The sequence below is a fragment of the Zootoca vivipara genome, chromosome 5 (genome assembly GCF_965207765.1).
Source record: "Zootoca vivipara chromosome 5, rZooViv2.hap1.1, whole genome shotgun sequence".
In the NCBI taxonomy this organism is placed as follows: domain Eukaryota; kingdom Metazoa; phylum Chordata; class Lepidosauria; order Squamata; family Lacertidae; genus Zootoca; species Zootoca vivipara.
Genome location: NC_142588.1, coordinates 28,524,215 through 28,551,147, shown reverse-complemented (window position 1 = coordinate 28,551,147; position 26,933 = coordinate 28,524,215). Strand labels below are relative to the sequence as shown.

Below are 26,933 nucleotides of genomic sequence, written 5' to 3'. Positions count from 1 at the left end.
CTGGCGGCCCCCTCGTTTCCTGCTGCTGGCGGAGGCCGAGGGAGAAGGTGGCGGTGGAGGCGGTGGACGGAGGACAAGAAGCGCCCCGCAGCCGGAGCGAGAGTCGTCCGCGGAGGAAGCGAAGCAGCAGCAGCGCCGCCGCCGCCCCCACCACCTCCTCCTCCTCCCGCTTTCCTTTCGTGTGTGTGTGTTTGTGTGCATTTGCTCCACTGCCGCCCCCTTCCTCCTCCTCCTCCGCTTCCCTTTGCAGCCCCTTCGCGTCTCTTCCTCCCCGCAGCCCGGGACAATAGAAGCAAGGGAGATGTCCTCCTCCGGCGGGGGCGGCGGCCACCAGCACAGCCAGAGCCGCGCCATTCCCACCCGGACGGTGCTCATCAACGACTCCTCGCAGCTACCTCATGACTATTGCACCACGCCCGGGGGGACGCTGTTCTCCACCACGCCCGGAGGTAACATCAGAGCAGTAATAATAATCCTCATCATCTTGATGCGCACGGACCTTGCCAGGAATTGTCTTTTGCGCATATGCTAGCGGGCATTGCAAAAGGGGGCGCGAGCGCGCGGGGTGGGGCGCCCTATAGGTCGGGGTGCAGGGAGGAAGAAAAGGAGGCGTTGCAGGCGCGCGCGCGAGCGAACATGGCCAGCTAGGCTTTAAAAAGGGGGACGAGGCCTCCAGAGGCGAGACGGGGTGGGCGTGTAATTTTTTTCTCTGTCTCCCCTTAATAACGTTGAGGAGGAAGTTGGGAAGCTAAGTCGCTATCGCAGAGTCTCCAGGCCATATGCTGGAAGTCCCCTTCGGTGGGACTTGCTCTGCCCGGGTCTGCAGGGGGCCCGCAAGAAAGACGCGTGTTGGCGCGCGCCCCGACTCATGGCGGCGAGGCGGTTCTCTCCCCCTCGTTGCCCGAAAGGGGACGCGGCTTTGGTGTACAAAGCATGGTGGGGAAGGGGGAGTTTGCCCTGTCTCCTCTCCCCGCCCCACTTCCCGTCGTTAGTTTGCATTGCCGCTTTCCCGGGCCGACCCGGGTCTAGCTAGGCCGCGCTCCCGGTGCGCGGGGCTGCTGGCGGCGAGTTATTTGTAAACAAGGCCCAGGGGCCTCGAGGAAAAAGCCCGTGACGGTTGCACAATAGCAGGGGAGGAGCGCCTAGGCGGGCGGGGGATTTCTCCGACAGCTGCAGCCCCTGCAGGGAGACGGAGCGCCGGCTCCGCCGAGGGGTCGGCCAGCCTCCCAAGACGGGGAGATCGAGGGATCCCGACCAAAAGAAACCGTGGAAGGATAACCCTTTTGCAGAGCTAGCGGGGATACGGATTGTGCCGCCACGTTGTTGTGCCAGCCATGTTTTGCACAAGCCTCATCTGTTCAGGCCTGTCCCTGGGAATTCAGCCTGCTGCTGCTTTCCTTAATGACTTTGTTTTAAAATTTAAAAGGCTCCGTCACCAGAGCCTCTGCGATCTTGTATGTTTTAAAAGGCATAAAGGGTCTCTGCCACTCCTGCATGGCCCTATAGTAAAATAAACTCCTTTGCTCCACCCTGAATAATTTATAAATGTTGTATTCTGTGGCATTTTACATGCATTGAATACATGAGGTATGACTGTACTGTACTGGCAGAAAGGTATGAAGGCAAGGCAAGCAAGATTCCTCATTTTACTGGTTGAGAGCTGGTTTGAGATTCCAGAACAGAGCAGGGTTTCTCTCACTCCCCCCCCTCCCCCAGTTGGGTAGGCATTGCACTTTTTCTGGTTCACAGCCCAAAGCTCATTGCTGAAAAATGTGGAAGTAGGTCCTGCATTCTGAGCTGTTTCTTTCTGAAAGACAAGACGAAAACAATGTGTAGGGCCTTGGAACCTGCTGCTTCTCTGTAGCCCAGACATTAAGACTTGGCCTGAAGTTTAGTTTCCAGCCACTTAAAAAGGCAGGCATTAGCAACTTTGCCCACCTTTCTTTTCATTATCTATGCTTGAAATGCTGAATTGCAAATTATGGTAGCATGTGGCTTCCATGGCATTAGAATCATTGCAGCTAACGAAGTTGGATCTGGACCTCAAAAGCAGGTGACACAATAAATATTTCAAGTCCTTAAGCCATAAAGTTTAAGGTGTCAAAATGTTCTTCATTTCATAAACTAAATGGTGACACTGTGCCAGTTCCATACCATTCATCTCTTCCCAACTTATCCTTCATGCCTGCCTTTGGCTGCTATTCATGTCATGCACACATGCTACTTTGATTTATGCATATGTAGGCATTATAGAGTGTGGGGCCCCTAAACCCTAGAAATTGATAAATGACAGAATTTTGATGATTTGGGATGTGAAGGGAGAAACACAAATTGCAGAGGAATTCCTGGGCTAGTCTATGCAAAACTACTGGCCAAGCTAGGGCCATTAAGAAACCATTGGGGGCCTTTGGCAGTGCAAAACAACTGCCCTCCCCCTTGCCCTGAGGTGTGAACAGAGACAGGGGTTTGGAAGGTTGACGGGTAACTGTGTGTTTGAGGTGTCAGAAAAAGGGAGTCTTGGTAGCAAGGATTTCTGGGAAGGAGAAGGAGGAAGAGAGATTGGAATCCATCTTTGGGCACTCCAGGACTTCTCTGGTGTACAAGCCTCTCTTGAAATGACTGTGCTGTGAGATCTGTACTCCCTCCATGCAGACTGAAGGTGAATAAACCATATTTCTTAAAGCTACAACAGTCCGCCATGTCTCAATTCTCCAAAGGAACACAGACCCTGGGAGCGTGCCTGGAACCCCATAGGCTTTTGCCACCAATTGGCAGAGAAAGGGGGAGGCACCCAACTTTTATAACTTAGAATTGCAGCCTTTCTTGCTACCCACTTTGCCGAGTCCTGGCAGGCTTGTAGGTTTAAAAAAGCTGCTTAATTTTACCTTTGCATGCAGCTAAAATTGCACCTCTTTGGAACGGGGCTACCTGTGAGCCTTCAAAAGGCCTTCTTATGGAGTTGCCGCTTTCCTTTTTTCAGTAGTAGATTCCCCTCATGAACTCACTGCTTCCTGTGTATTCTGCTTTTCCTCTTTTAATCTAATCATTCCAAATTACTTGTGATTTTGGACAGTACTCATCTGTTTCTTTGACACATGTTAATTTGCTGTCCTGTATGTCTGCGAAGGCTGCCTGCTGGATGAAAGTAATAGGAAGGGGTGTTATGCATAAAACAGTGACTGGAACCTCATTTCAACCTCCTTCACAGCAGCCTTCTAGAAGCCACATGCCTCTGGTTGGCAAGGCCAGAGGTGAAAGTGGGTGGAGCAAATAATGTAAATGTTACCACTGTACTAGTTTCCTTGCTCCAGGCAAGCAAAAAGCATTATCAGAACTCAAGGGCACATTCCTCCAAGGCAAAACGAGGGTGCCAAGTAGGGTTTGTGGGGTTTGTGGCTTGGTATGGGGGTTGCTATGAGGAGAGCCCCAGAAGCCAAGTAGAGCAGTGTAGGGGGCTGCGTCTGCCCTCCTGACCTGAGGTTCCCCATCCCTGGCATAGAAAGTGCCAGGTTGCAATTTTTTTATTCTGTTTTGATCCAAACTTGCTGTGATTGGGGATTTAACTAATTAAAATCAGTGACACGTTCATGCACTTAATATAGCCGTTAATATTCTACGCTTAGAACAAAATGTCCTCCAGTGATTAATTCAGTTATAATGGTAATGTTTTATTTGTGCACATTTAGAGCTCATGCAGATCATATATAACAGGGGTGGCCACCTCCCAAGAGACTCTGATCTACTCACAGAGTTAAAAACTGGGAGTGATCTACCCCCTTTGGGGGGGGGGGTTCAGGTCAAAGCTGTTGAGTTTTTTTAAGGAAGGGAAGCCCTGGTTTTTGGGGGTTTAGGTCAAACTTGTTGAGCTTCTTTTAGGAGGGAGGGAGGCCCATTTTTGTTTAGGGCTTCAGGTCATAGTTCAGCTTTTTTTTAGGGAGGAGGAAATTTTTGGGTGAGCTTTTTTTTAGGGGTGCCAGTGATCTACCAGTGATCTACCACAGACATCCAGTGATCTACTGGTAGATCACAATCTACCTGTTGGACGTGCCTGATATATAACATTACAGTTCTCTAAAACAGGTTTGGGGAACTTCTGTCCCTCTAGATCAGGGGTCCCCAGACTTACCGGCGTTTGGGCCGGTTCCCACCGCGCCGATCGCGCGGCGGGCCGGCGGGCGGGGGAGTGCGTGCCCGTGCGCATGCGCACGGGCGCTTACTGGCGCGGCGGCACGCTTCCAGGGTGGGAAAAGCGCCGAAAATCCGTTGTGCGCATGCGCGTGGGCCTCCCCCGACCCGGAAGTGCACCAGAAATGACTTCTTCCGGGTCGGGAGAGGCCCATACGCATGCGCACAAAGGATTTTCGGCGCTTTTTTCCCAACCCGGAAGAGCGCTGCCGCGCTGCGCACCGTAAGAGCGGGCGGCAGCGGTGGGCGGCGGGGGTCGTCGCGGGCCGGATTGGCAGGCTAATTGGGCCGCATCCGGCCCCCGGGCCGTAGTCTGGGGACCCCTGCTCTAGATGTTGCTAAACCACAACTCCCATCATACCTGGCCATTGGCCATGCTGGCTGGGGCTGAGGGGAGTTGTAGTTCAAAGCATCTGGAGCCTACTGAGTTGGGTAAGGCTGCACTAGATTCTAGTGCCTGTTGGTTTGGGGGATTTCTATAAGAAAAATTGGGCTAGGTTTTCCTTGCTCTGTTCCAGCAAGATACTTGCATTCTTGAGTAAAAGTGCATACTTGGGGGTCACTTGTCTATAAAGATGTAAGAAATCCGTACAAATACAATATCTTGCTTTATCATTTTAAAATTCTTTACTGGACAAGGGGGTTCTTTCCTTCCTTCCTTCTTAAAGGTAAGCCATGCTAAACTGGTCGACCTACCCTTATCTTACTGAATCTTCCTAGGTCGTTCCTATACTGAAATAATCATGAAAAAGGACAGAGCCTGCAGATGAAGCTGCCCTGTCTGCAGTTTGGCTTTGAAAACAATGTTAGGTGCCTGATACTATGATTCTGTGATCTCCAAACATTCATATTTTCATACTTTGAACCCGGGGTCATGTTTTGCTAGGCCACTTCTACTGTTCCAGGAATTGGAGCAAAATGGCAAGCATCAGAAATTGAATATTACTCCTGAGTGTAGCTGTAGATGTGTAAAGGAGAAGGGACTTAGAAGGACAAAGTATCAGCTTCTTAGGAGTGCCAGCAGTCATGAGGAGAAGGGGCAAAAAAACACAGAAATTTAGCAACATTTGGATTTGGTTCCCCAGCTTATACAGAGTTTCTTCTGTTTTGATAGAAGACAAATTCCATGCTCATTCTGATTTTGTTTTGTTTCGTTTGAAAGCACTGAGTGTGCCTTACTACCTGCTATGGACACTGGAACGTTGCCCAGGTCAACAACGGGTGGGTGGAATTAGATGGGTTCCAGGAGCAAAGAGACATGAATGTTCAAGTATTAACACTTCTGCTGAAACCTGCCTTGAAAAGTAACCTCTCAGCAGGCCTCTTAGGAGCCTTGTGGGCTGAAAACTTCAAAACCACAGTGTATGTGTCCCCACCCCCACCCCCCCGGCCCCAAATTCAGGCAAGTTGCCTGCTTATTTTCCAAGAACTGAAGAATATTGCCACCAGATAATCACAATCGTAATAAAAATTCCAATAGCATTTCTAGCTTTGTGCTTTGGAGAGGCAATGACTGTTCCTTGTGCCCCATCCCTCATATGTAGCTGCTAAGAAGATCTTTAATTTATAATCACTACAGGCAATCCTTGCTCAGTGACAATAGGCCTCACCACCCTGTCTTCAAGTTCAAGGGAGAAAGTAGCTTTCAGGCTCATTATTCCCTCTGGATTAAAGCTGCAAAACACAAGACACGTGTGCAAATACTTCGTTTCAGACTGCTGCGTTGCTTGGGGCGGTCAAGATCAAGGGCCCAGAGTTCCGAGACTGTTCAGGCGCAGAGATAAACCGATAAGCTAGCACATAAAAATAAACTTTGTGTGCATGTTTGGGGTGAGAGGTAGACTACGGGATCAGAATCATTCTTGTTGACCTCAGTTTCCCTGAGCTTGTAGTCTTGTGTTTGTTCTGTTGTTCAAACACGAAGAGGAGTTTTTCTTTTGGTACAGAATACAAAGTATTTTTGTTGCCAAGTAGCCCGCCCATGGGTGAGACATTTGAAATGAACAATGAAAATGGGGGCAAAATTGCATTATGCTGCTTTTTCGGGAACTCTGTTTGGGATGGTGGAATAAGTGAGCTGGCAGATTTGGCTAGGAAAAACCCTTACATTGCAATGCAGCATTGCAAACGCGCTGTTCGCCTCTCCCCCAGTATTATTGCTTATCTTGGACCGTAGTGGGTAGGGTATATTTTGGCCCTGTACTTTATTTTACTTATTCAAAGCTACAGTTTACACATACTGTGTATATCAAGTTTGAGTTTCATAAAGCCACCACACTGGGGGGGGGGGGAGTTTATGGATTATAACTTTTAGTTCAGTTCAGTTATGGGTAGAATTTAACAGCTTCTTTTTCAATAGTATTTCCAAGTGATCAGCTATTCTAATACGTGCTTCTAACCCTCAGCTTGCACCTCTCAGTTTCAAATGCCTTTGCTTACTTTCCTTTTCGTATCTGTATTTTAATGAGGTTAATGACCAGAAAAATGACTACGAAACTGGCCCTTGAGCTGTTCCTCAGTGTCAACCGCAGCATCTGTTGGTTGCATTGCTGTCAGCAGAGAACATAACAGAACCCACAGAGCTGCCTTTTAGCCGGCCCTTCTCCTTCAAGTTGGCTTTTGGGACAAGTTATGCGTCTAAATTCCATCGCTTGCAGTGCCTTCACATATAATGGGGACTGTTACGCGGACATTAAACTACTACTTTAAAGGCAATGCCACTGAACTCAGTGGTACCTTTTCCAAGTTAAATGTGATTGTTACGGGGAAAATTCGTCGGCCAGAGCCTGCGGGTCCCTGCGGAACAAAGAAGGAGTCCAGCCACCAACCGGAGCAAATAACGTAGACCAAGGTTTATTGCGCAACAGGTTCAAAGAGGAATTGAACCCTGAGCATGGGGCAACGTTGACTTTTAGAACTTCCCACCACATCCCAGGATACAGTTCGCACAGCATCATTGATGCATCATTTTTACATCACTGACATGTCACCAAAGGGGAGGGGTAGACAGGGGTTACACTACTGTAGTTCAGCCTTGACACACATGTCCATACAAGTCCTTGGTTCAAGATTTTGTTGTTGTTGTTGTTTAGTCGTTTAGTCGTGTCCGACTCTTCGTGACCCCATGGACCATAGCACGCCAGGCACTCCTGTCTTGCACTGCCTCCCGTAGTTTGGTCAAACTCATGTTCGTAGCTTCGAGAACACTGTCCAACCATCTTGTCCTCTGTCGTCCCCTTCTCCTAGTGCCCTCAATCTTTCCCAACATCAGGGTCTTGTCCAGGGAGTCTTCTCTTCTCATGAGGTGGCCAAAGTATTGGAGCCTCAGCTTCAGGATCTGTCCTTCCAGGGAGCACTCAGGGCTGATTTCCTTAAGAATGGATAGGTTTGATCTTCTTGCAGTCCATGGGACTCTCAAGAGTCTCCTCCAGCACCATAATTCAAAAGCATCAATTCTTCGGCGATCAGCCTTCTTTATGGTCCAGCTCTCACTTCCATACATCACTACTGGGAAAACCATAGCTTTAACTATACGGACCTTTGTCGGCAAGGTGATGTCTCTGCTTTTTAAGATGCTGTCTAGGTTTGTCATTGCTTTTCTCCCAAGAAGCAGGCGTCTTTTAATTTCGTGACTGCTGTCACCATCTGCAGTGATCAAGGAGCCCAAGAAAGTAAAATCTCTCACTGCCTCCATTTCTTCCCCTTCTATTTGCCAGGAGGTGATGGGACCAGTGGCCATGATCTTGGTTTTTTTGATGTTGAGCTTCAGACCATATTTTGCGCTCTCCTCTTTCACCCTCATTAAAAGGTTCTTTAATTCCTCCTCACTTTCTGCCATCAAGGTTGTGTCATCTGCATATCTGAGGTTGTTGATATTTCTTCCGGCAATCTTAATTCCTGCTTGGGATTCATCTAGTCCAGCCTTTCGCATGATGAATTCTGCATATAAGTTAAATAAGCAGGGAGACAATATACAACCTTGTCGTACTCCTTTCCCAATTTTGAACCAATCCGTTGTTCCATATCCAGTTCTAACTGTAGCTTCTTGTCCCACATAGAGATTTCTCAGGAGACAGATGAGGTGATCAGGCACTCCCATTTCTTTAAGAACTTGCCATAGTTTGCTGTGGTCGACACAGTCAAAGGCTTTTGCATAGTCAATGAAGCAGAAGTAGACGTTTTTCTGGAACTCTCTAGCTTTCTCCATAATCCAGCGCATGTTTGCTATTTGGTCTCTGGTTCCTCTGCCCTTTCGAAATCCAGCTTGCACTTCTGGAAGTTCTCGGTCCACATACTGCCTAAGCCTGCCTTGTAGAATTTTAAGCATAACCTTGCTAGCGTGTGAAATGAGCGCAATTGTGCGGTAGTTGGAGCATTCTTTGGCACTGCCCTTCTTTGGAATTGGGATGTAGACTGATCTTCTCCAATCCTCTGGCCATTGCTGAGTTTTCCAAACTTGCTGGCATATTGGGTGTAGCACCTTAACAGCATCATCTTTTAAAATTTTAAATAGTTCAGCTGGAATATCATCACTTCCACTGGCCTTGTTATTAGCAGTGCTTTCTAAGGCCCATTTGACTTCACTCTCCAAGATGTCTGGCTCAAGGTCAGCAACCACACTACCTGGGGTGTACGAGACCTCCATATCTTTCTGGTATAATTCCTCTGTGTATTCTTGCCACCTCTTCTTGATGTCTTCTGCTTCTGTTAGGTCCTTACCACTTTTGTCCTTGATTATGGTAATCTTTGTACGAAATGTTCCTTTCATATCTCCAATTTTCTTGAACAGATCTCTGGTTTTCCCCATTCTATTGTTTTCCTCTATTTCTTTGCATTGCTCATTTAAGAAGACCCTCTTGTCTCTCCTTGCTGTTTTTTGGAAATCTGCATTCAGTTTCCTGTATCTTTCCCTATCTCCCTTGCATTTTGCTTGCCTCCTCTCCTCCGCTATTTGTAAGGCCTCGTTGGACAGCCATTTTGCTTTCTTGCATTTCCTTTTCCTTGGGATGGTTTTCGTTGCTGCCTCCTGTATAATGTTACGAGCCTCCATCCATAGTTCTTCAGGCACTCTGTCCACCAAATCTAAATCCTTAAACCTGTTCCTCACTTCCACTGTGTATTCATAAGGGATTTGATTCAAGGGATTTGATTTGGTTCAAGATTAGCATAGGCAAACAACTCTGAAGCACCACCACCCAAAGTACAATAGAACGTCCTTTGCATGTTTGGACCCCTGGACAAGTCTGCTGATGGGATTAAGCTTTCCTTGGCCAGAGATCAGCTCAGCAATTGTCACCTCTGGGCACTTCCTGGAGTCCCTTTTTCAAGGGCAAAATAGCCTTGGAATGGAGGGAACTGGCATAGGAGTTGATTTTATATGATTTTTAAAGCTACGTAGGTAACTTCCCTGAGCTGTCAAGTCGAAAGGATAAATTTATAACATTTAACATCTTTAAAGATGTGCTGCCCCCGCCCCCCCCCCCGTAATTTCTGTAACAGTGATCAAAGTGTAGGATTGCAAGACTGAGCTGGGTCAGCTAGTAATTTAGGAAGGAAATACTTTTCAGCAACAGAATAGACATCTTTGTGGAAGTTACCAGGCCGGGGTGGGGGTGGGGGAGACATCTCCTGACCATACTTTTGCCTGTCCCCACTCCTCCTTCAGCAGAAATCTCTGAGCTCAAGTCCAGCAATTGGAACAAAATGTATAAATTGCATATTTTTTCTTCCAATTCTTTATCCTTGCTGTTCGTGTCCTCTTGCAGAAATGGGGAGTTTTGTGTTCTGATTTATTGTAAACTGGCTTTAGAATAAATACTGCAGAATAAAAAATGGGAGAGCTGCAGAAAAAAGGCTATGAAGCAGAGAGAATAGGTTCCTGGGAATGTGCTAAATGTCAACAGCAACAGGTGGTTACTGGAAACCTCAAGTGCCTTCTTTCTAGGTTCTTAAACTGAAACGACTTAAATGTTTTCAGTATTTTCTCTTAAAAAGCTGTTAGGATTTTGTGCATGTTATTTTAATCTTGTAAATAGGCCTGCAAAAGTTGCTATCCCTCAAGCCTTGCTCCTGTGTACCTTTTAAATACCTGCCTTTAGTCAGTTTTGTAACATTTGTGGCCTGAAAGAAAGGTTGGCAGTGCAGGGAACAATTCTTGTCTTGTTTACAAAAGCTTCCTTTGCTGTTCCATTAGAAATGTTGCTTACCTTTCACAGCTGATCTGGGCGAGTGGTTGTTTACAAGCCTGGGTTGTTCAGTTTCTGCATTACCTCTGCATCCTAGGAATGTGCACAAACGGTGCTGTTATAAGGGTTTCACGCTTCTAATCTTAGTGCTGCATGATTCATCGTAAGGGAGGAAGCAGTTGCTTAGCTGTGTTGGGCCCAAGCCATTAAAGGGCTCTTAGGTCCCACAGTAAAAGCCACAGTTTGGTTGTTTGTAGTACTTCTGCAGCCACTCAAGCCATTTTGTTTACTGACTGCAGAAGGAAACTGGAGGCTCAGGTGTATAGCTCCAAAATTGAGCCAAATGATGAAGATGGGATTTAAGAAGTGCAAGAGGTAAATATGTGACCAGATATGGGGAGTGGGTGGGTTGGAAGAGAAGTATGTTCCATGTGCTTCCCTGCCTCCCTGTTAAGTCTTTAAAAGTCGCCTCCTGTTTCTGAAGTGTTCAGCCTTGCCTCACTTTTCTCCCTTTCACATACAGAGATGGAATTCATTCCAGACTGGTGCCCCTTGGTTTCATTCAAACCAAACAACCGGATAACTGCTCTTGAAACTTTACAGCACTGTTGTTCAGATAACAGCTCTGCTCTTACTGTGAAATGAAGCAGAGTTCATAATATTGCCTTCCAAAAGGAGCTCTGTGGTAACAGAGAACAGCTTGTTTGACCACGAGAATTTCCTGTAAATAAACAGTCCCCAGAGTTTTATTGTTATGTGGCATGTTGTCAGAGACAGGGTTAGAAACTGGGATAGAAAAACTAGGAGCCAAATGGCTTCTGGGACCTGGGTTGTGGGTGCCAAAAGAGAATGTTTGATCACCACTTTGGGGAAGGGGGGTGTCGGCAGCACTCCTTATTCTTTTGAGAAGCATGAATTAATATGCAATTCACATGACACATTCCCTGTTTCTCCTAAAATAAGACGTAGCCATAATATAAGCCATACCCTGAAAATAAGCCATAGTGATAGGCAGTTCAACATTGTAGGTTAAACTGTATCATATTTAATTTTAAAAAATAAGACATCCCCTGAAAATAAGCCATAGTGTATTTTTTTGAGGAAAAATAAATATAAGACGGTGTCTTATTTTCAGAGAAACATGGTTATTATCACATTTTTAGCAGAAATGGTTAATGTATGTTTAATTTGGTGTTACAGTGAAAATATTGGTACCATACTTCAGTTTTCAAAACACTCTAGTCTTTGTTAAACTCCTTAATATATATTCTCTCCTGGTGCAAAAAATGGCAGCTACACTTTTTGAAGTGCTCGCAAATGGAGAATCTTTAGGCACAAAATGCACCTGGCGCCCTGCTAATTTTGAACCCTGGTCAGAGACACAAACTTCTCTGTTTTCTCCTTGTATTCATAGAATCATAGAATTGTAGAGTTGGAAGGGTCCCTGAGGATCATTCTAGTCCAACCGCCTGCAATGCAGAAATATACAGCTGTCCCATATGGGGACCGAATCTGTGACCTTTGTGCTATCAGCACCATGCTTTAACCAACTGAGTTAGCCAGGCATCTCAGATTAGAACATGAACTCTGCTGGATTTGAGACCAAGGTCTATCTAGTCCAGCGTGCTGTTTCTCTCAGTGGTCGATGTCTGAAACTACCAAGAAACCACAGGCAGGGCATTAAAGCAAGTCTCTTCCCCCTGTTGTGTTGCCCTCAGCTCCTGGTATTCCAAGGCACGTTGCCTCTCAGCATCCCTTCCTGTTGAACTGATGTGAAAACCACATGCACCCTTAACAGGACTGCAGGGAAGCAACATGAGGAGTCTCCGTCTATATCTATATCTATATCTACATGCTACACATGTAGTCAGATGTGGCATCTTTAGAATATATAGATAAGAAAACTGGTTTTCATCTCTCCTAGGAAATTGGCATCCATGCATCGTAGTCAGTGAATGCTGTTTCTTTAAAAAGAAAATAGAGCCATACCCACTCAACGTGAAAATGACAGTCTGTTGATTCAACTTGCAGTACAGTTCTAAGTCTGTTCACTCAGATATAAGCCCTAGTTTGTTCAATGGTAGGGTTCCCATATTTAAAAAAAGTTAAAACTAGGATAGCCCGGAAGTTGTTGAGCTTTCTTTAGACGAACCCCTGTGTTGTTTTACAATAAACACAATTTTTCGATTGAATTGCCTAAGATCTAGAACAAAGCACCACCTTTCGGGGACACACACACACACACACACACACACACACACCCCGACGTCAATTCCGGACATATGGCAGCCCTATTCATTGGGATTTATTCCCTTCTAAAGAAGTTTACTATTTGCAGCAAATTAATTAGCAAACTGATGAGAGCTTGTATAAAGACTTGGGCCTTACTTGAGTTATTATATGAGTATTGTTTGTAACCTCATCTATTGGAAAACGATTCTGATAGGCCAATTATCTTCTTCCCCCGCCCCCAGGTACCCGAATCATCTATGACCGCAAGTTTCTGTTAGATCGCCGGAATTCTCCCATGGCTCAGACTCCTCCTTGCCACCTTCCAAATATCCCAGGAGTTACCAGCCCTGGTACAATGACTGAGGATTCCAAAGTGGAAGTAAACAACCTGAACAATCATGATGGGAAACCTATAATTGGTAAGAGCATAGCTGGAAGTAAGGCACATTTTGTTGTATAACTTTTCCATGATCGACTCTTAGGGTTTCGTAAAGTTTTGCTTCAAAAATCATGTCATTCCTTTCCTCAGGGCAGCATATATCCTTTTATTTCAAAGTTGTGGGATGTAGTGCTTTTCTTTGCCTTCAAGGAGCCTCTGCGTATGGAGTGCAGACTCCGTGAACGGTTGCACTGATCTTGTGGGGGTTGCTTATATGCTGAATTTTCGCCCTTAGGCTATTAGAGGCTCTGTAAAAGCCTCAGTTGATTGACAAACAGGAAACTGCCTCCTATTCTGTCATAACTATTTCACATTGGTGAATTACTAGAAGATTGTAGGTCACACAATCTCCACCTTCCCAATGTTATATTTTGATAACATAACTTGCTCGCATAGACTAACTGGAGCATGAAATATCCATTAGGAGAGCTAGATTTCAAGCCATCCATTAGGACTATTGGCTGCAAGCGTGTATTTAGGCTAAATGGGAGTTGGACAGCAAACCTATAGTAGGGGAAATGAGTCCAGTGGCATCTGGCATGCATTTTAATACAGTGGTACCTTTACTTACGAATTTAATGCATTCCGAACGCACATTTGTAAGTCAAAAAAATGTGTAAGTCGAATCCCATAGGAATGCATTGGGAGAAAAAAATTCGTAAGTAGAAGCAACCCTATCTAAAAATTCGTAAGTAGAAAAAATCCTATCTAAACCGCATCCAAGATGACGGGCGGAGCTCCATTCGTAAGTAGAAACATTCGTAAGTAGAGTTATTCGTAAGTAGAGGGATTTGACTGGTCCCAAACATGAGTTATTGGTAATTGTATTTAAAAATGGTAATAAATGTGTGGATTTTGTGATGTACAGGCATAACACCAGGAAGATAGTGATCAAGTTCACAGCAGAAACATAGTTCAGAGCATGCTATATGTATGTTCTGTATACTGTATATGCTTAAAGTTCTGCCCCCTGCTTCAGCGATGATAACAATAATTAACACAAAATCAGATCAAACAAATTGGTAAACAGCAGAATTCTAAAAATAGGGTGGCAGATACAAAGAATAAAAAGCAACTTAGCTGACTAGTCTTGGGAAATAGAAAGGTTTTCACTTGGTGCCTGGAAAAGGGATTGTCAAACTGCAGCCCTCCTGAAGTTGTTGGACTACAACTTCCATCCTATATGATCATTGGCCATAGGGGCTAGGGTTCATAGGATGGAAATTGGAGCCAAGGTTTAAAAAAGGGGGGGGGGGGAGGATTCAACCACCAATCACAAAAGAGAAACACACATTATTTCAAGCAAAAAAGGGTGGGGGATAAAAGAATGTAAAATGATATGGTTTTGTGGTTGGTGGGTTTTTTTTGTTTTTTGTTTTGCAATGAATGAACTAAAACAAATAGTATTCCCCATCCCTGGGAGAAAAGCCTTGTAAAGTTAAGGCAAGAGATGGTCAACTTTAGGCTTACCATACAATCCCATCAGCCTCTGCCAGTATTGCCAGTGGTTAGTTGTGCTCCAGAAACGTCCTCAGGGCCACGATTTCCTCATCGCTGCGCTAGAATGAAGTAGCACAGTCTTGAGGATGTAGAATAAACTGTACCACTTGAGGATACAAAAAGTGTATACAGACTTGTATGGATTGGTATTTTTTCATATTTTTTAATTCTTTCTCTCTCTCTCTCTCTCTCTCTCTCTCTCTCTCTCTCTCTGTGTGTGTGTGTGTGTGTGTGTGTGTGAATAAAAGTGACAAAATGAGGAGTTTTGCTCCACATTATGAATTATATATATGCATATATAAACACCAGCAGCTGCATACTCTGTCTGGAAATGATTCCAGACCAGTCCTTTTTGCTGTGCTGTTTTTCTACTTAGAAGGAATTTTGTATTATTTTTAATGCACTTTTGTGTGTGTGTGTGTGTGTGTGTGTGTGCGCGCGCGTACACACACACACACACACCCCACAACTACAACTACAATCTGAACAGCACACACCCCTGTCTCCTATATGTATTAATGAGGCCTGCTTCAAATGTCATGGAGGGCTGACAGAGAAACTCGCTGTGCCTCTTAGGAGGACACTTCAAACTGTACACGCATGATGCTTCCTCAACCCACCCCTTACTGACTTGCGTGCTCTTGTCCTTCAACCAGGTGATGATGCTCAGTTTGAGATGGACATCTGATCTTCCATGATGGGCAACCATGGGGAGACAGCAACTCCCGATCACCTGTGCACATCTGATTTGGCCAACAGGATCAACAACTGAAGGATGGAAGAAGAAGAAGAAGCTGTTTTCCACTGGAATCTTCACTTCAGCTTTTGAAGTGCCAAAGGATAAGAGGACTATTCACCCCCCTCCCCTTGATTCCCATTAGCCATGCAATGCTCCCCCCCTCCTTTGCTGCCCCCACACTTTTTGTTTTTAACCCTTTCATCTCCCTGGTTTGTGACTGAATGGAAACCCATGGTAAATTTATAGAGCTAATGATTGTCCGTTGGCTTCTCGCACTTTAGAGACAACTTATAAAATCATGCACACGCGAGAACTTGGCTTCCATCAGCATTTGGATAATTATTGCAAAAAACAAAACACAAAAAAGGGCCACGGAAGGGGTGGATATATGCTTGAAGGGACACAACATTGCCGTTGTTCTCCTCTCCCTTAACTGCTGTCAATTTAATCCCAGTTGGTAACCTGTTTCTGCGTATCTTTCATTTGTGTGTACAGTGAACTCACTTGGGTTCCTCCGCTTCTCCTTACTAATTGGTATATCTCTGCACTTGGTGGGGTTCTGTCTTGTACAAGGGCTTTGCTGTGACGCCTTTCCAAATTACAAGTTCCTATCCTGTTCCTTTTAGAAGAACAGGTGGGAAACCTAGAAAGAACCACCAATCAATTTCCTCCTAGTGCCTCTTAGAAACTCCCCATTTCAAAAAAACAAAAACACCCCTTCTCTTTTCAGCTTCCTAATTTGAACCCATCAGTGTTAAAGGAGAACCACATTTCGTTCTGACTTAATACTATACTTGATGGTCCTCTGGACTGTTTGTCCTCAAGTCTACTCTTCCCATTTTTGCTGCTGTTAACATCTGCCGGATTCTTTCCAAGTCTACTATTGTGCCAAAAGGACTAATGGAAACACCCTGGCTGTGCTTGACTAGAATAGGCTTTGCAAGAGTCTAGTGCTCTTGCATAAGCTTGGGACACCCTAAGATTTACTTACTGGGCTGTTGGAATATTCTGATTTCATGGTGTGTGACTTCAGAGGATTTGGGGCGGCAGGCAATCAAAAGGTTAGTGAGCCTATTGGAGCAAAACCACCCAGCTGTGATCCTGTTCACCCATCTTCTTGCACATTTCCTGAATTCACACATTACTAAATCAGCTGGGAGAGCAGGCAGCAAGGTACCCTTTAGTTGCTGATGGTCTCACTTAATTTGATTCTTATGGCTGAACTGCTTGCCTGGGCTTGAAAGGGAGAGAGACCACTCATCATGGGAATTACAAGGCAGGCAGGCTACCTTGTGAGAGTGGATGAGTTCATGCCTTGGTTGTGGTGCTAGCCCATAACTTGAAATGTGTAAAAATGCATCTCCCTAAGGCTGCAATATTCTGTCACGTTTAATTGGCTAGACCGATCCATTAAAACCCATTTTCTTGAGTAAAAAAGACAAACCTTTTTTAATCTTGACTATTTTTAGCATGAGTACCTAGCAAAACCTACATGCAGGCAGCCAAAGAGACACAACAGGAAGGAATGTTTCGAATATGATACTGCTTATGAGACATGGCGTGCATCAATATGCCAGGTATGTTAAGTTTCCCTCCCTGCAAACAATTTTTATTAATGCACACAGTTGGTAGGTTGATTTACATCACTCCGTGCATGTTTACTTGGAAGTAAGTTGGGCTTGGAACACACAAAAAGCATGTTCAAGAAGACAGCTGCTAAGGTTCCTTTGCTTAGATGTCAGCCTTCTCACAGGTACCAAGCGTTTGATGGTTGCAGCGGTTCATACGGTATCAGCAGTGCTTTTTTTCTGGGGGGATGCAGGGGAACGCATACCCTAGCCTAAACATTTTGTGAATCTAAGTTTGGCCTCATTGAGGGGCAGTATTTCAATATGTGTAGGAAAATGAGAGTACCCCTAAACATTTTTTTTTTTTAAAAAAAGCACTGGGTATCAGTATGCCATGGCGCCCCCTCTTTCCTGGGGCAGCATCTCACCCTGCTCTGGCAGTGTTTGCAAATGGGATGAGTGGATGTCACAGTGTGATGTGGCAATTTCCCCCAAAGGATTTCATTCGGTTGTAGCTTGGTAGTTGTAGCACGGTGTACCCCAGCCTCAGGGAAAGTGGCAGCCACGCTATACTTGTAACTTCTGAATCGGTCCTGGGAGTTAAGCTGAACACAAATGAATGGATATCAGTGACAGAGAAAACTTTCAACACATGAACTCATCCCTTGGAATAGAATTCTGCCCCTAACATCTCTTCTATAAATTGGCAAAGATCTTTCCTCTTCTTGCGATTTAAAAGGGAGGGTTTAGTAACTGGGGTTTTTTCCCTTTTTGCCTGCACTAAAATGTGAATATAGGAGCAAAATTGCTTTGTAACTGTTGATCTCTCAGGAATAGGCTCTGCTTGCAATGTTTCTGGGGAAGGCAACACTGCCCCTTAGAAGTGGTGGTGGTGCAAAAGCGAACTAAGCTGTGATAAGCAGAGGGGGTGCTATTTAGCCGCGTTGCAAAACTTCCTGATTTTGCTTTGTTTTTGGTCAGGGTAGTTCTGAAGTGCACTATTAAGTCCAGCCCAGAATCAGGGCACAGTTGAATTGTCATCCTTCCTCTTGCATAATTGCCAGCAGTTGTTTCTGGAACCTCGTCTGCTTTTCTGTTGATGAGGCAGAACAGAGACCGTTTGCTCTGCAATGCTGACAGTAGTAGAACTCGGATTTGTCTATGGCCTAAGCCAATTTAGGCTGCAGTCGTAACCCCATTTACCTGGGAGTAAGCCCTGTTGAATTCAGCAGGACTTAACTTCAGGGTAGACATCGTTCGGAATGCGCTGTTAGTTGGTGAGGTGGAGGAAGAGGAGGAGAAGGGCTGTACTTCAATTTCTAAGGGGTTTACATACTATGAAAGACATTTGGTAGTACCATTCCTTCCACTTCATAACAGAAAGTATATCCCTTAGCATGAAATGCATCAGGACTTCCTATGTGTCACAATCAGTTTAGTTGCTGCTGCTGTTGCCTCCCTAATCTTTTGGACAAAGATAAGGAAAGAAAGGCTATTTGAATAGTTCAGTGTAGGTGATCCGATTTCTCTCCCTTGTTCTGCACCAAGTTTCCTGCATGTCTCCAGGCAAGTCTCTCTGTGCCTCAATTCCACACTTGTTAAGATGGGGACAATAGACTTCTACCTCACAGGGTTGTTGTGAGGATAAATTGGTAGATATTTGCGAGGCACTCACCCCCCTCCAAAAAAACAAACCCCTGGCACAAGTGCCAAGAAGAAACCAATAAATCTTACATTTCTTTTAATACCCAGCCAGGTGGTTCAGTCTTGGCCATGAAAGAAGAAAGGTTGCTAGCATCTCCTGGATTATTTCCCTATAGTGAACAACTTAGTTTTTAAGAGAGCATCATTTTGATGGAACAAAGGTTGAGGCCAGCAACAGTTGCTCTGAGAGCTGAATGGGCTAAGGCAGGCATCCCCCAAACTGTGGCCCTCCAGATGTTTTGGCCTACAACTCCCATGATCCCTAGCTAACAGGACCAGTGGTCAGGGATGATGGGAATTGTAGTCCAAAACATCTGGAGGGCCACAGTTTGGGGATGCCTGGGCTAAGGGCTCCTTGGTGCCTTTCCTCTGCAGAGGCTATGTCAGAGGTTTATCCCCTTTGTGCATTTCATTTGCCCAGTCCCTTTTTGCTTGTGACCTGAGTAGCCAAGCTGCCCAGGGAGAGAACTTTTTCTGGGGAGATGGCAGAAAGTCCTTTCCCTGTGACTCTGCTGAAGAAAAGGGCTGAGATAACAGCATAGGGATTGGGGGAGCTATATGGAAGGGCCCTGGGCTGCCTGCTGCCCATCACTTCTCTAGCATACAGCAGTGCTGGGCCGAGCCAACTGAGCATTAAGCCTACACAGCAGCCTTTATCGTTCTGGCTGTCTAGTTTGAAGGAGGGGAGAGAGTCCTTTAAATGCCAGTGCCGTTGCAGTTCTCTGTACAGTCTTCTTGCTGCACCATTTCATTCAGAGCTGCATCTTATGCTTCCAAGTGGTGCTCCAGTTTATGCAAAGATCAAACCAATTCCCCATCAGGTTATGAGTTGTGCTGATTGAACAATCACAAATACATATTCAGTGGCTTGCCATTTTAAGACGACAGAACACACAGGCACTCAGAACATGCCCTTTCCCGTTACTATTAATCCTGATTCCAAGATACAAACTAATATATATTTTGGGGGTTATTTACCGCTTTCAGTCAGGTGAGACAATGGAAATTGTTTCTGGCCTGTGTTCCTGATACAGGCGGCCGTGTTGCATCACAGATGCTGCAGGGCAGTATTTTGATTAGTAAATACATTTCGGGGGTCGAGCAGTTTTTAGGACCCTGGAACTCATTTTTTTTAAGATGCGGGAAGGAGAGAAGAATTGGTCCCATGGGGATAATTTTAGTAGCTTCATGAAACCAAATGATGCGCCCCAGCCAATCATTAGACTTAAGATGAGGCAGCTTTTGAAATGGCTCTCCTGGTCTCTGTTTCCCCAAATGTAATCAAAGGAATGCAACCTGCCAAATTAACTTTTAAAAACATTCTTCTTCAAAGAGTTGGTGCACTAAGCAGTTCAACACCGCATGCAGAAGACTTGTTTTGTAAATCACTGTTACTGCTCTGGTCATTTGTGGCACTTGTCTGTAGTTGACCAGAGGAAATTTTCGCAGAAGCTGGTTTAGTCTTTTAGGCTGTTTCAGTAATGCAGGCATATGCGGGCAGAAAGGCTAGTACAAGTCATTTCATGGACAACTGCAAGGCTGGATATAACATTGGGTAATCTGAACATCTTTATTTAAAAATTGTGCCTCTTCCAACAGTTTCCTCTTGGAAGCTAGCAGGGGGAGCAAATAGGGCAGGTCTTCATATTGGTTAGTTTATTCTATCCTAAAACATAGACTTTTTTTGTTGAAAAAGGAAAGTGTCCTGAAGTGCCAGAGATTTGAGTTGTATTGGAAGAGCCCGTTGAAAATAAGAAGCTGTCATTTCCTTCTGTTCCCGGCTCTGCTCAGTGATGTGCCGTTAATTGCATCCCTTAAATTGCCGACTTCTTAAAAAAAAAAATTAAAAAAGTTTTCAGGTTAAAACAACAATGCAGAATTGGGACCCTTTATATACAGGTCATCCTCCTTCAGTGCTCCAAGAATCCATGGAAGTAGGATTTCTAATCAAACCTTCCCTTGAATATTGCATCACATACTGTAGTTCTAGGTGTCTGCAGCCAAAGGATCTACTTTTTTTTTTTGCCTTGAGAAAACTGATTAGCCAATTAAATATATCTTTTAAACCTGCTGGCCCCTCTCTTTGACCTAGTTGTATTGAAAAGCACATTATTCTTTCCTCCCCCCCCTAAAAAAATAGTAAAGGTATTCCTTCCTCATTTATGAATGTGGCTACTATAGAGGTATGCAGTGCCTATAGGAATTCTGCAAGGCCTATAGAAACCCGTCTTACAGCCTGATCCTGTGCATGCTTACTTGGAAGTAAGCCCCAATGAGTCCGCATAAGGTTGCAGCCCTAGCAGTTACACCAGCTGCTTATTGAGTTTTCCTTCTTGGTTTGCGTTTTGTGTTTTGATAATAGCATAGTACATCATCATCCCATTACAAGATCCCATTAAGCTCTTGTAACTTATGGAAATATAAATCTTCATTGGCATGGAGCCCAAATGAATTCCAAGGGCCCCTACATCATTTTGACAGTTTGGAGCTAATGGAACGGATTACAGTCCACCATATGGAAAGTTGCACCTTTTCTAAAAACAACAACAGTGCAGTTTTCTGCAACTGCACTGAGGAATGGTGTTTAACCCTCTGCAGTCACTTAAAAATGTTTGCTGCTGACTTTTATGCTGTAATGATGTTACTTGAAAGATTTCTACTTGATGGCTGAGTGAGTAAAAAGTTAACAAACAAACAAAAGAACCTGACAGCAAGTTAGTATTTTTATACCCACGAACTCAAAACTGCAATTACTTTATATTGTGTCTTCCTCACAATGTCACCACCAAAGCTATACGATGGGTGTTTGGATTTCGTTTTATCTTGCTTTTTAAAAGCATCTTCGGGTGGCTGAGACTCCCAAGTGCTGTTGTGACAACTCTGATCTATACCAGTCATTTTAGATTAACGGGGCTGCAATATTTAGTCTATCAAACATTTTGGTCAGCTGAAAAAAGGCAACAGTAGATTGCAAAAATAAACTCTAATACAAGCACTTATACAAATTGCAGTGAAAACACCCATTTTAGAGCTTCCCAAAAAAAAAAATTGTGAGAGAAAAGGGGTAATATATCTTTTAAGGCGATGTTACCCTTTATTTGGTATGTTTTTTAAAAAAAAGCTATTGTATATGCAGATATATGCAGTTGTAATTAGTTACCTGACTAAAACTTAACAATCAGCTAATATTTATTTAATCACTTGACAGCCTTATTGATCAGTCTATATCAGCTTGTCTTTATGCACACTAGTAAGTGGTGAGTCAGGGATGGCTAACGTCTGTATTCTGTGGCTGTTCTGGAGGCCAGAAATGTGTTTTGCCTCCCAAACTGGATGGCCAGGCAGATTCTGTAATAAATGGTGCAATCTTCTTGCAGTAAAGGGGCATCACAGTTGTGTCTGAGCCCAGACATTGCATGCAAAAAGCCAAAGAGAGTTGTAGCATGAACCGTATCTCTTGCATACCCCCCTTGCAAACATCCCCCCCCTTTAGTGCTGAAATTGTAGGATACATTTTACTATGCCTTTGATTAAAGTACATTAGTGCCACTAGCTAATACAGTATTGGAAGATTGGGAATTATGAGGCTACCCTGGAAGAAGGAATAGAGCTGCCCTTATCGCCTAGTGTAGTAAGGAAGCAAATTGTGGCTTCAAACATTGCGACGTTAAGAAGACACATCTGATGTGGGGCAGGGGGAGCAACCACTGAAAAAGAAACCCCAATGACGGGGCAGTGGTATATGATTTTGGGGCATGTTGCCAGAAATACCTAGATAACATGCATTTTGGGTGTGCCTTCATTCTGAGATAACAGAGAATGTGTACAAAACGCCATGCAAAAAAATAGGGTAAATGTGGTGCATACATTGGCTGAAACCTGTGATAGGAGTAGCAGTTTTCTGCTTCTACTTGGCTTCAAAACTTCCAGCTTTCTGACATAACTGCCACTGAAAGGAAAATGTGCCAGGAGGCCTTGAGCCTCTACTATGCCTTATGTTTCCAACACCCTTCCTTACCTATACATAAGAAACGAGTATTCAAGCTCCAACACCTGACCGTCCTTGTTTCTACGTTAAGTCTTGCATCGTGAGTTTCTTGTTGCAATAATAAGTCAGATCCTGGGTTTTCAAAGAGCACTGTTGTTGCCCCTTAGCTAAAATTGGACATTGGGGCTTGCTATACCTGTAAGAACCCTTACAGCCCTCAAGAATTGTCGCTTTAGTAAGCTTTTTGTTCTTACACCTTTGTATTTGGGAACCACCAACTGGCTTTCGCAACCAAGGGTTTGGTGCAGATGAGTCTTGAGTGGAGTAGAAAGATTGGGAATCGAGCCAGTACAGCGGATGTCGCAACCCGCAGCACTGCATCTGCGCACGCACGGGTTGCAATTTGGCGCTTCTGCGCATGCGCAAAGCGCGATTTAGTGCTTCTGCCCGAGCGCCAAAACCTGGAAGTAACCCATTCCGGTCTGTAACCCGAGGTATGACTGTATTTCATTTTAAAGGGGGGCGATTGTGATGGTCTGGAATCAGGAGTCTTATCAGGAATATGTAGTTTCACTTTTGCTTAATTTCCCCCATGGGTAAATTCTGATAGGTAGCTCACTGACTCATACACATCACCGGTTTTTGTGACGTGGACTAGAATTGAAGATATTCAAGTACTTACCATTGTTAACGTCTACTGTGACTTACTTCTGTTGTATTACTAACACCTTTAGTGTACTGAACCAACAGCAACATAATGGATGCTTATATGTGGCCTTGGAATCTGTTCTGTGTTGTGCTGGAGTACCACATTTATTGACTTCGAAGCCACCTTTGGAAAAGTTGGCCAAATCAGTGGTGGAGTTCTTCGTACTGTCACCAAAGATCACTTGCACAGCGTTGTATCAAGTTGTGCAAGTATTTCCACCAAGGCCCCAATTAAAAATCACAGTCACTATTACTTTTAAGTGTCACATTCTACGGTATTGGGTTGTGTACATAGGATGTGAGTTGCTTGTGGGATTTACCATTGTCAATCAACGTAAGGCACTGGAAGGGATGCTAGTTTCCTTAAGACACCCAGGGAAGATTTGAGATTTCACATCAGTAGGCCATTTCTTGCCCTGGCTCCCTTCAGGCAACCAACACCCATTTCACTCTGGGGAGTGACATTCTAATGTCAGCCTTGGGTTCCGGCTGTCCGCTGCCATTGTAGCTCTGATACTTCTCTTTGCAATTTCTGGTGCCTCTCAACCATAGATGATACTGTCCTTGAAATTTCAATAGATTGTTTTATTTCCACTAGTATAGTTAGCCATTGATTATATTCAGTATTTCACTTTGGGTCTCAGGACTGTGCTAAAACATTCTGGAGTAGTTTTGTAGTTGGGATATTTAGGCGTTAAAGATGAAGAGATGTTTCAATCCCTTCACCCCCCCCCCATTTGTGCTAATTTTATTTCTCTCTAAATGTACTTGGCGGATTGATGTAGCAATGAGTTTTAACTCAGTTTTTCTTTCTCTCCTTGGGCTGGGAGAATAGTCCCTCCTGCATTTCCATAATTGTTCATAATGGTAAAATAGTTCATACAGGAAACCTTGATAGGCATTTTGAGAAGTAAACTTTGTTTATGCCCCTGCGTCATTCTGTGAACTGAACTTGATCTGGATTTACAGAAATTAGCTGCTCCTTGTGCACATTCTGTGTGGCAATGATCTGCTTGCCTTTTTCTTTTCTTTTTGTCTCCTTCATCCTGACGTTATGCTGCACAGAAAGCTTGATAGCTTGAAAGATTGGCTTTTGATAGTCATCAGCAAAATTGGGTAACTGGAGAATTGTGAATCTAGTGTGGAGAAAGGGTGAGTGCAAAAATAAATATGTATATGTATGTGGGTGGATGCTTATATACACACACAAATATATATAAATATATATAAAAATATATGAATTTTTAGAGAAATAAAGAACTGTGTTGATGCTTTTAATGCAGGGAGAAATTTTACTTAGGGCTGATCATAGGGAATATCTGGTTTAGCAGAGCATATATTTCACAAAACCAGCTTTACAACATCCAAGGATAATTTTATCTTGATCCCAAAATGCAAATGCGGCAGGAACCAGGTATAAAAAGTATGTGTGCGAATCAAATAAGATGTGGAAGATTTCATCAGCATCTTGGTCTGTGTTTACATCAAGAACACAACAGGACTTCCCTTCCTCCTCTTGCAATCTCCCTCTCTCTTGTCAATCTGCATCTCTGCAGGATGGTAATCCAGTGTGCCTTTCTTCACCTTAGACAGGAGAAGAATTATTAACATTTGCGGGGCAGCTTGTTTTCTGGGTTTTTGTGGCCTCCTCGGGAGAAGTGTGGAGGCTGCTGCCAATAAAATTACTGAATGTCCCTGACAATTTTTTTTTAAAAAAATGGTTATACCTGTCTCCTTCCTATTTACTGACCATTTCCTTCCTCACCCTCCATATTATGTCTTTCTTTAAATGTAATCTTGGTTTAAAAGAAAACAGAAGTCGTCTGAACAATCCTTGGGCTACTTCTGTACAAATCTGGTTTTTACTGAAACAGGTGTTTAGGGAAAACACTCTCACCAATGGTTGATGTTACCATGAGATCAATAAAGATATTGATTATATCAAGCTACAGTGTCGTGTGTTTTTCCGTATTGAAGCAGTAAGAAAATGTGGGGTTGAGGATAGCAAAAGCCAGAGCTGAGCACCACATTTCTCCTTGAAGAAATAAAACTCGAAAGAAATACAGAATAATGGGCAATAATTTGATTTGTAGTGAATTATTATATAGCATATAATAATTACCAAGAGACCTTCAACATCCATCATTTTGTTCGTCATCACAAATTCCTTGCTAGATAGGCTGACGTTACTGTTAACTATTGTGTTAGAACTGGTAGTACTGAATAATGCAATAGGCCATTCACTTTGAGAACCTGTTTTCCCCCCAACAGATGGGAGAAGAATACCAATAATCAATGGCTTGTATTTTCTTTGATATTTTCTTGTGAACCTAAATCGGGATCAGAACATTTAGATCTTGTTTTAGGAGGAAGTTCATCCTTCTTCACTAAAACAAAGACATCTCCATCATCATTGGCATAAAGGTTTTCTCATTTATTCCCGTTTCTTTTTTCAGGAACATGAGGTTGATTTCCTGCATAAATTTTACCTATCAAGAGTAACAATATAGATATATTTTAACGCTGATTTATTAAACAAGACACCCTGCTCTTACATGGAGTTCCCAGTGGTCTCTCAAATTAGTGGCCAGGTCCACACTCGATTAGCTTCAGAATGCAATAACTTCTGGTACCCACAGTCCATACACCAGCTCCCAGTTACAATATTTACAGTCTACTGAATGTTTATGGCATTGGAGTGATGCTCTTATTTGGCTACAGCCATTCATAATCAGAAACTCTTTTCAATGAAAAGTGTTACCAAGGGCCAGCCTTTTCAATCAGAGAAGTGTTATATCTGCCTCAAAAGTATGAGTCTTGCAAAAACTGGCTGACTAATGAACAGCAGCTGGCTGCCTCTCTTGTCAATACTGACACCCTCAAATTTAGCTTCATGAAGCCCCGGGATTCTGAGGAAGTGGGGAATACAGTGCAAAAGTCCTGTTGCCTGACTGGGGTTGGGAAGGAGATACAAGGAGACCATAGTGGCGCTGGGGTGGGATGCAGTATGTGTGATTCACAGAGCTTTCTTCTAGAGGACACATGGTGGTCTGTTTTCTACTGCACTGAACTGAGAGCACGTCCTGTGTGGTCTCAACTTGAGCATCCCCTTGCCAAACTCAGTGTAGCAGCTCCTGCTTTAGTTATTCTAGTCTAAGTAATAACTTATTGCTTCAGTTATTCTGCTTACTTTCTTAAGTAACATACAACAGGAACAGGTGCCTGTGGAGTGTGTGTTGGGGGGAGAGATAAAAAGAGAGGTGAAAGAGAGAGACCCATCCTCACCTTAATTCACCACTGCCCTTCACCTGGCCAGGTGGGCACCATCATCTGCCTTGTCCGGCTCCTTGTTCCCAAGGACGTACGCCCAGTCAAGACGATGACATTTGCTTACTGTATGATGGCACTTTTGGGGAAGGGCGCCCCACCACCATGGGGGACAACTTGAATAAAATTGAGGGGGCAGGTGAGCCCCGCCCTGTGTAATTGATTACATGATGTGGTGCATGCACACTATTTGAATGGGGATGCCCATCAACTTTGGGGGGCTCTATCCTGGGCCTGAAGGGACCTTGGCCCCTATACACACACCGTATAAGAGATTGCACAGGAGGAAGAAAGGGAGAAGCGTCCTTCCCTGCCCTGCTTGGCCTGCAGCCTCACGGGGCTCCTCCTGCGGTCACTT

General features: G+C 44.2%; 1 protein-coding gene across 1 annotated transcript; it reads left to right on the top strand.

Moving 5' to 3' along the window:
- Nucleotides 1-24: 24 nt before the first annotated feature.
- On the top strand, nt 25-25,193 carry EIF4EBP2 (eukaryotic translation initiation factor 4E binding protein 2). The gene is made up of 3 exons (XM_035137761.3): nt 25-449; nt 12,845-13,021; nt 15,198-25,193. Exons 1-3 carry the CDS (start codon nt 302-304, stop codon nt 15,227-15,229), a joined length of 357 nt encoding a protein of 118 aa, XP_034993652.1. The 5' UTR covers nt 25-301; the 3' UTR covers nt 15,230-25,193.
- Nucleotides 25,194-26,933: the final 1,740 nt, after the last annotated feature.

What these genes read in the sequence shown, in the direction of transcription:
- EIF4EBP2 (XM_035137761.3), top strand. Translation starts at nt 302, where the DNA reads ATGTCCTCCTCCGGCGGGGGCGGCGGCCACCAGCACAGCCAGAGCCGC. An exon ending in GTTCTCCACCACGCCCGGAG is followed by an intron (nt 450 to 12,844) that starts GTAACATCAGAG and finishes CCCCGCCCCCAG; the next exon opens with GTACCCGAATCATCTATGAC. An exon ending in TGATGGGAAACCTATAATTG is followed by an intron (nt 13,022 to 15,197) that starts GTAAGAGCATAG and finishes TCCTTCAACCAG; the next exon opens with GTGATGATGCTCAGTTTGAG.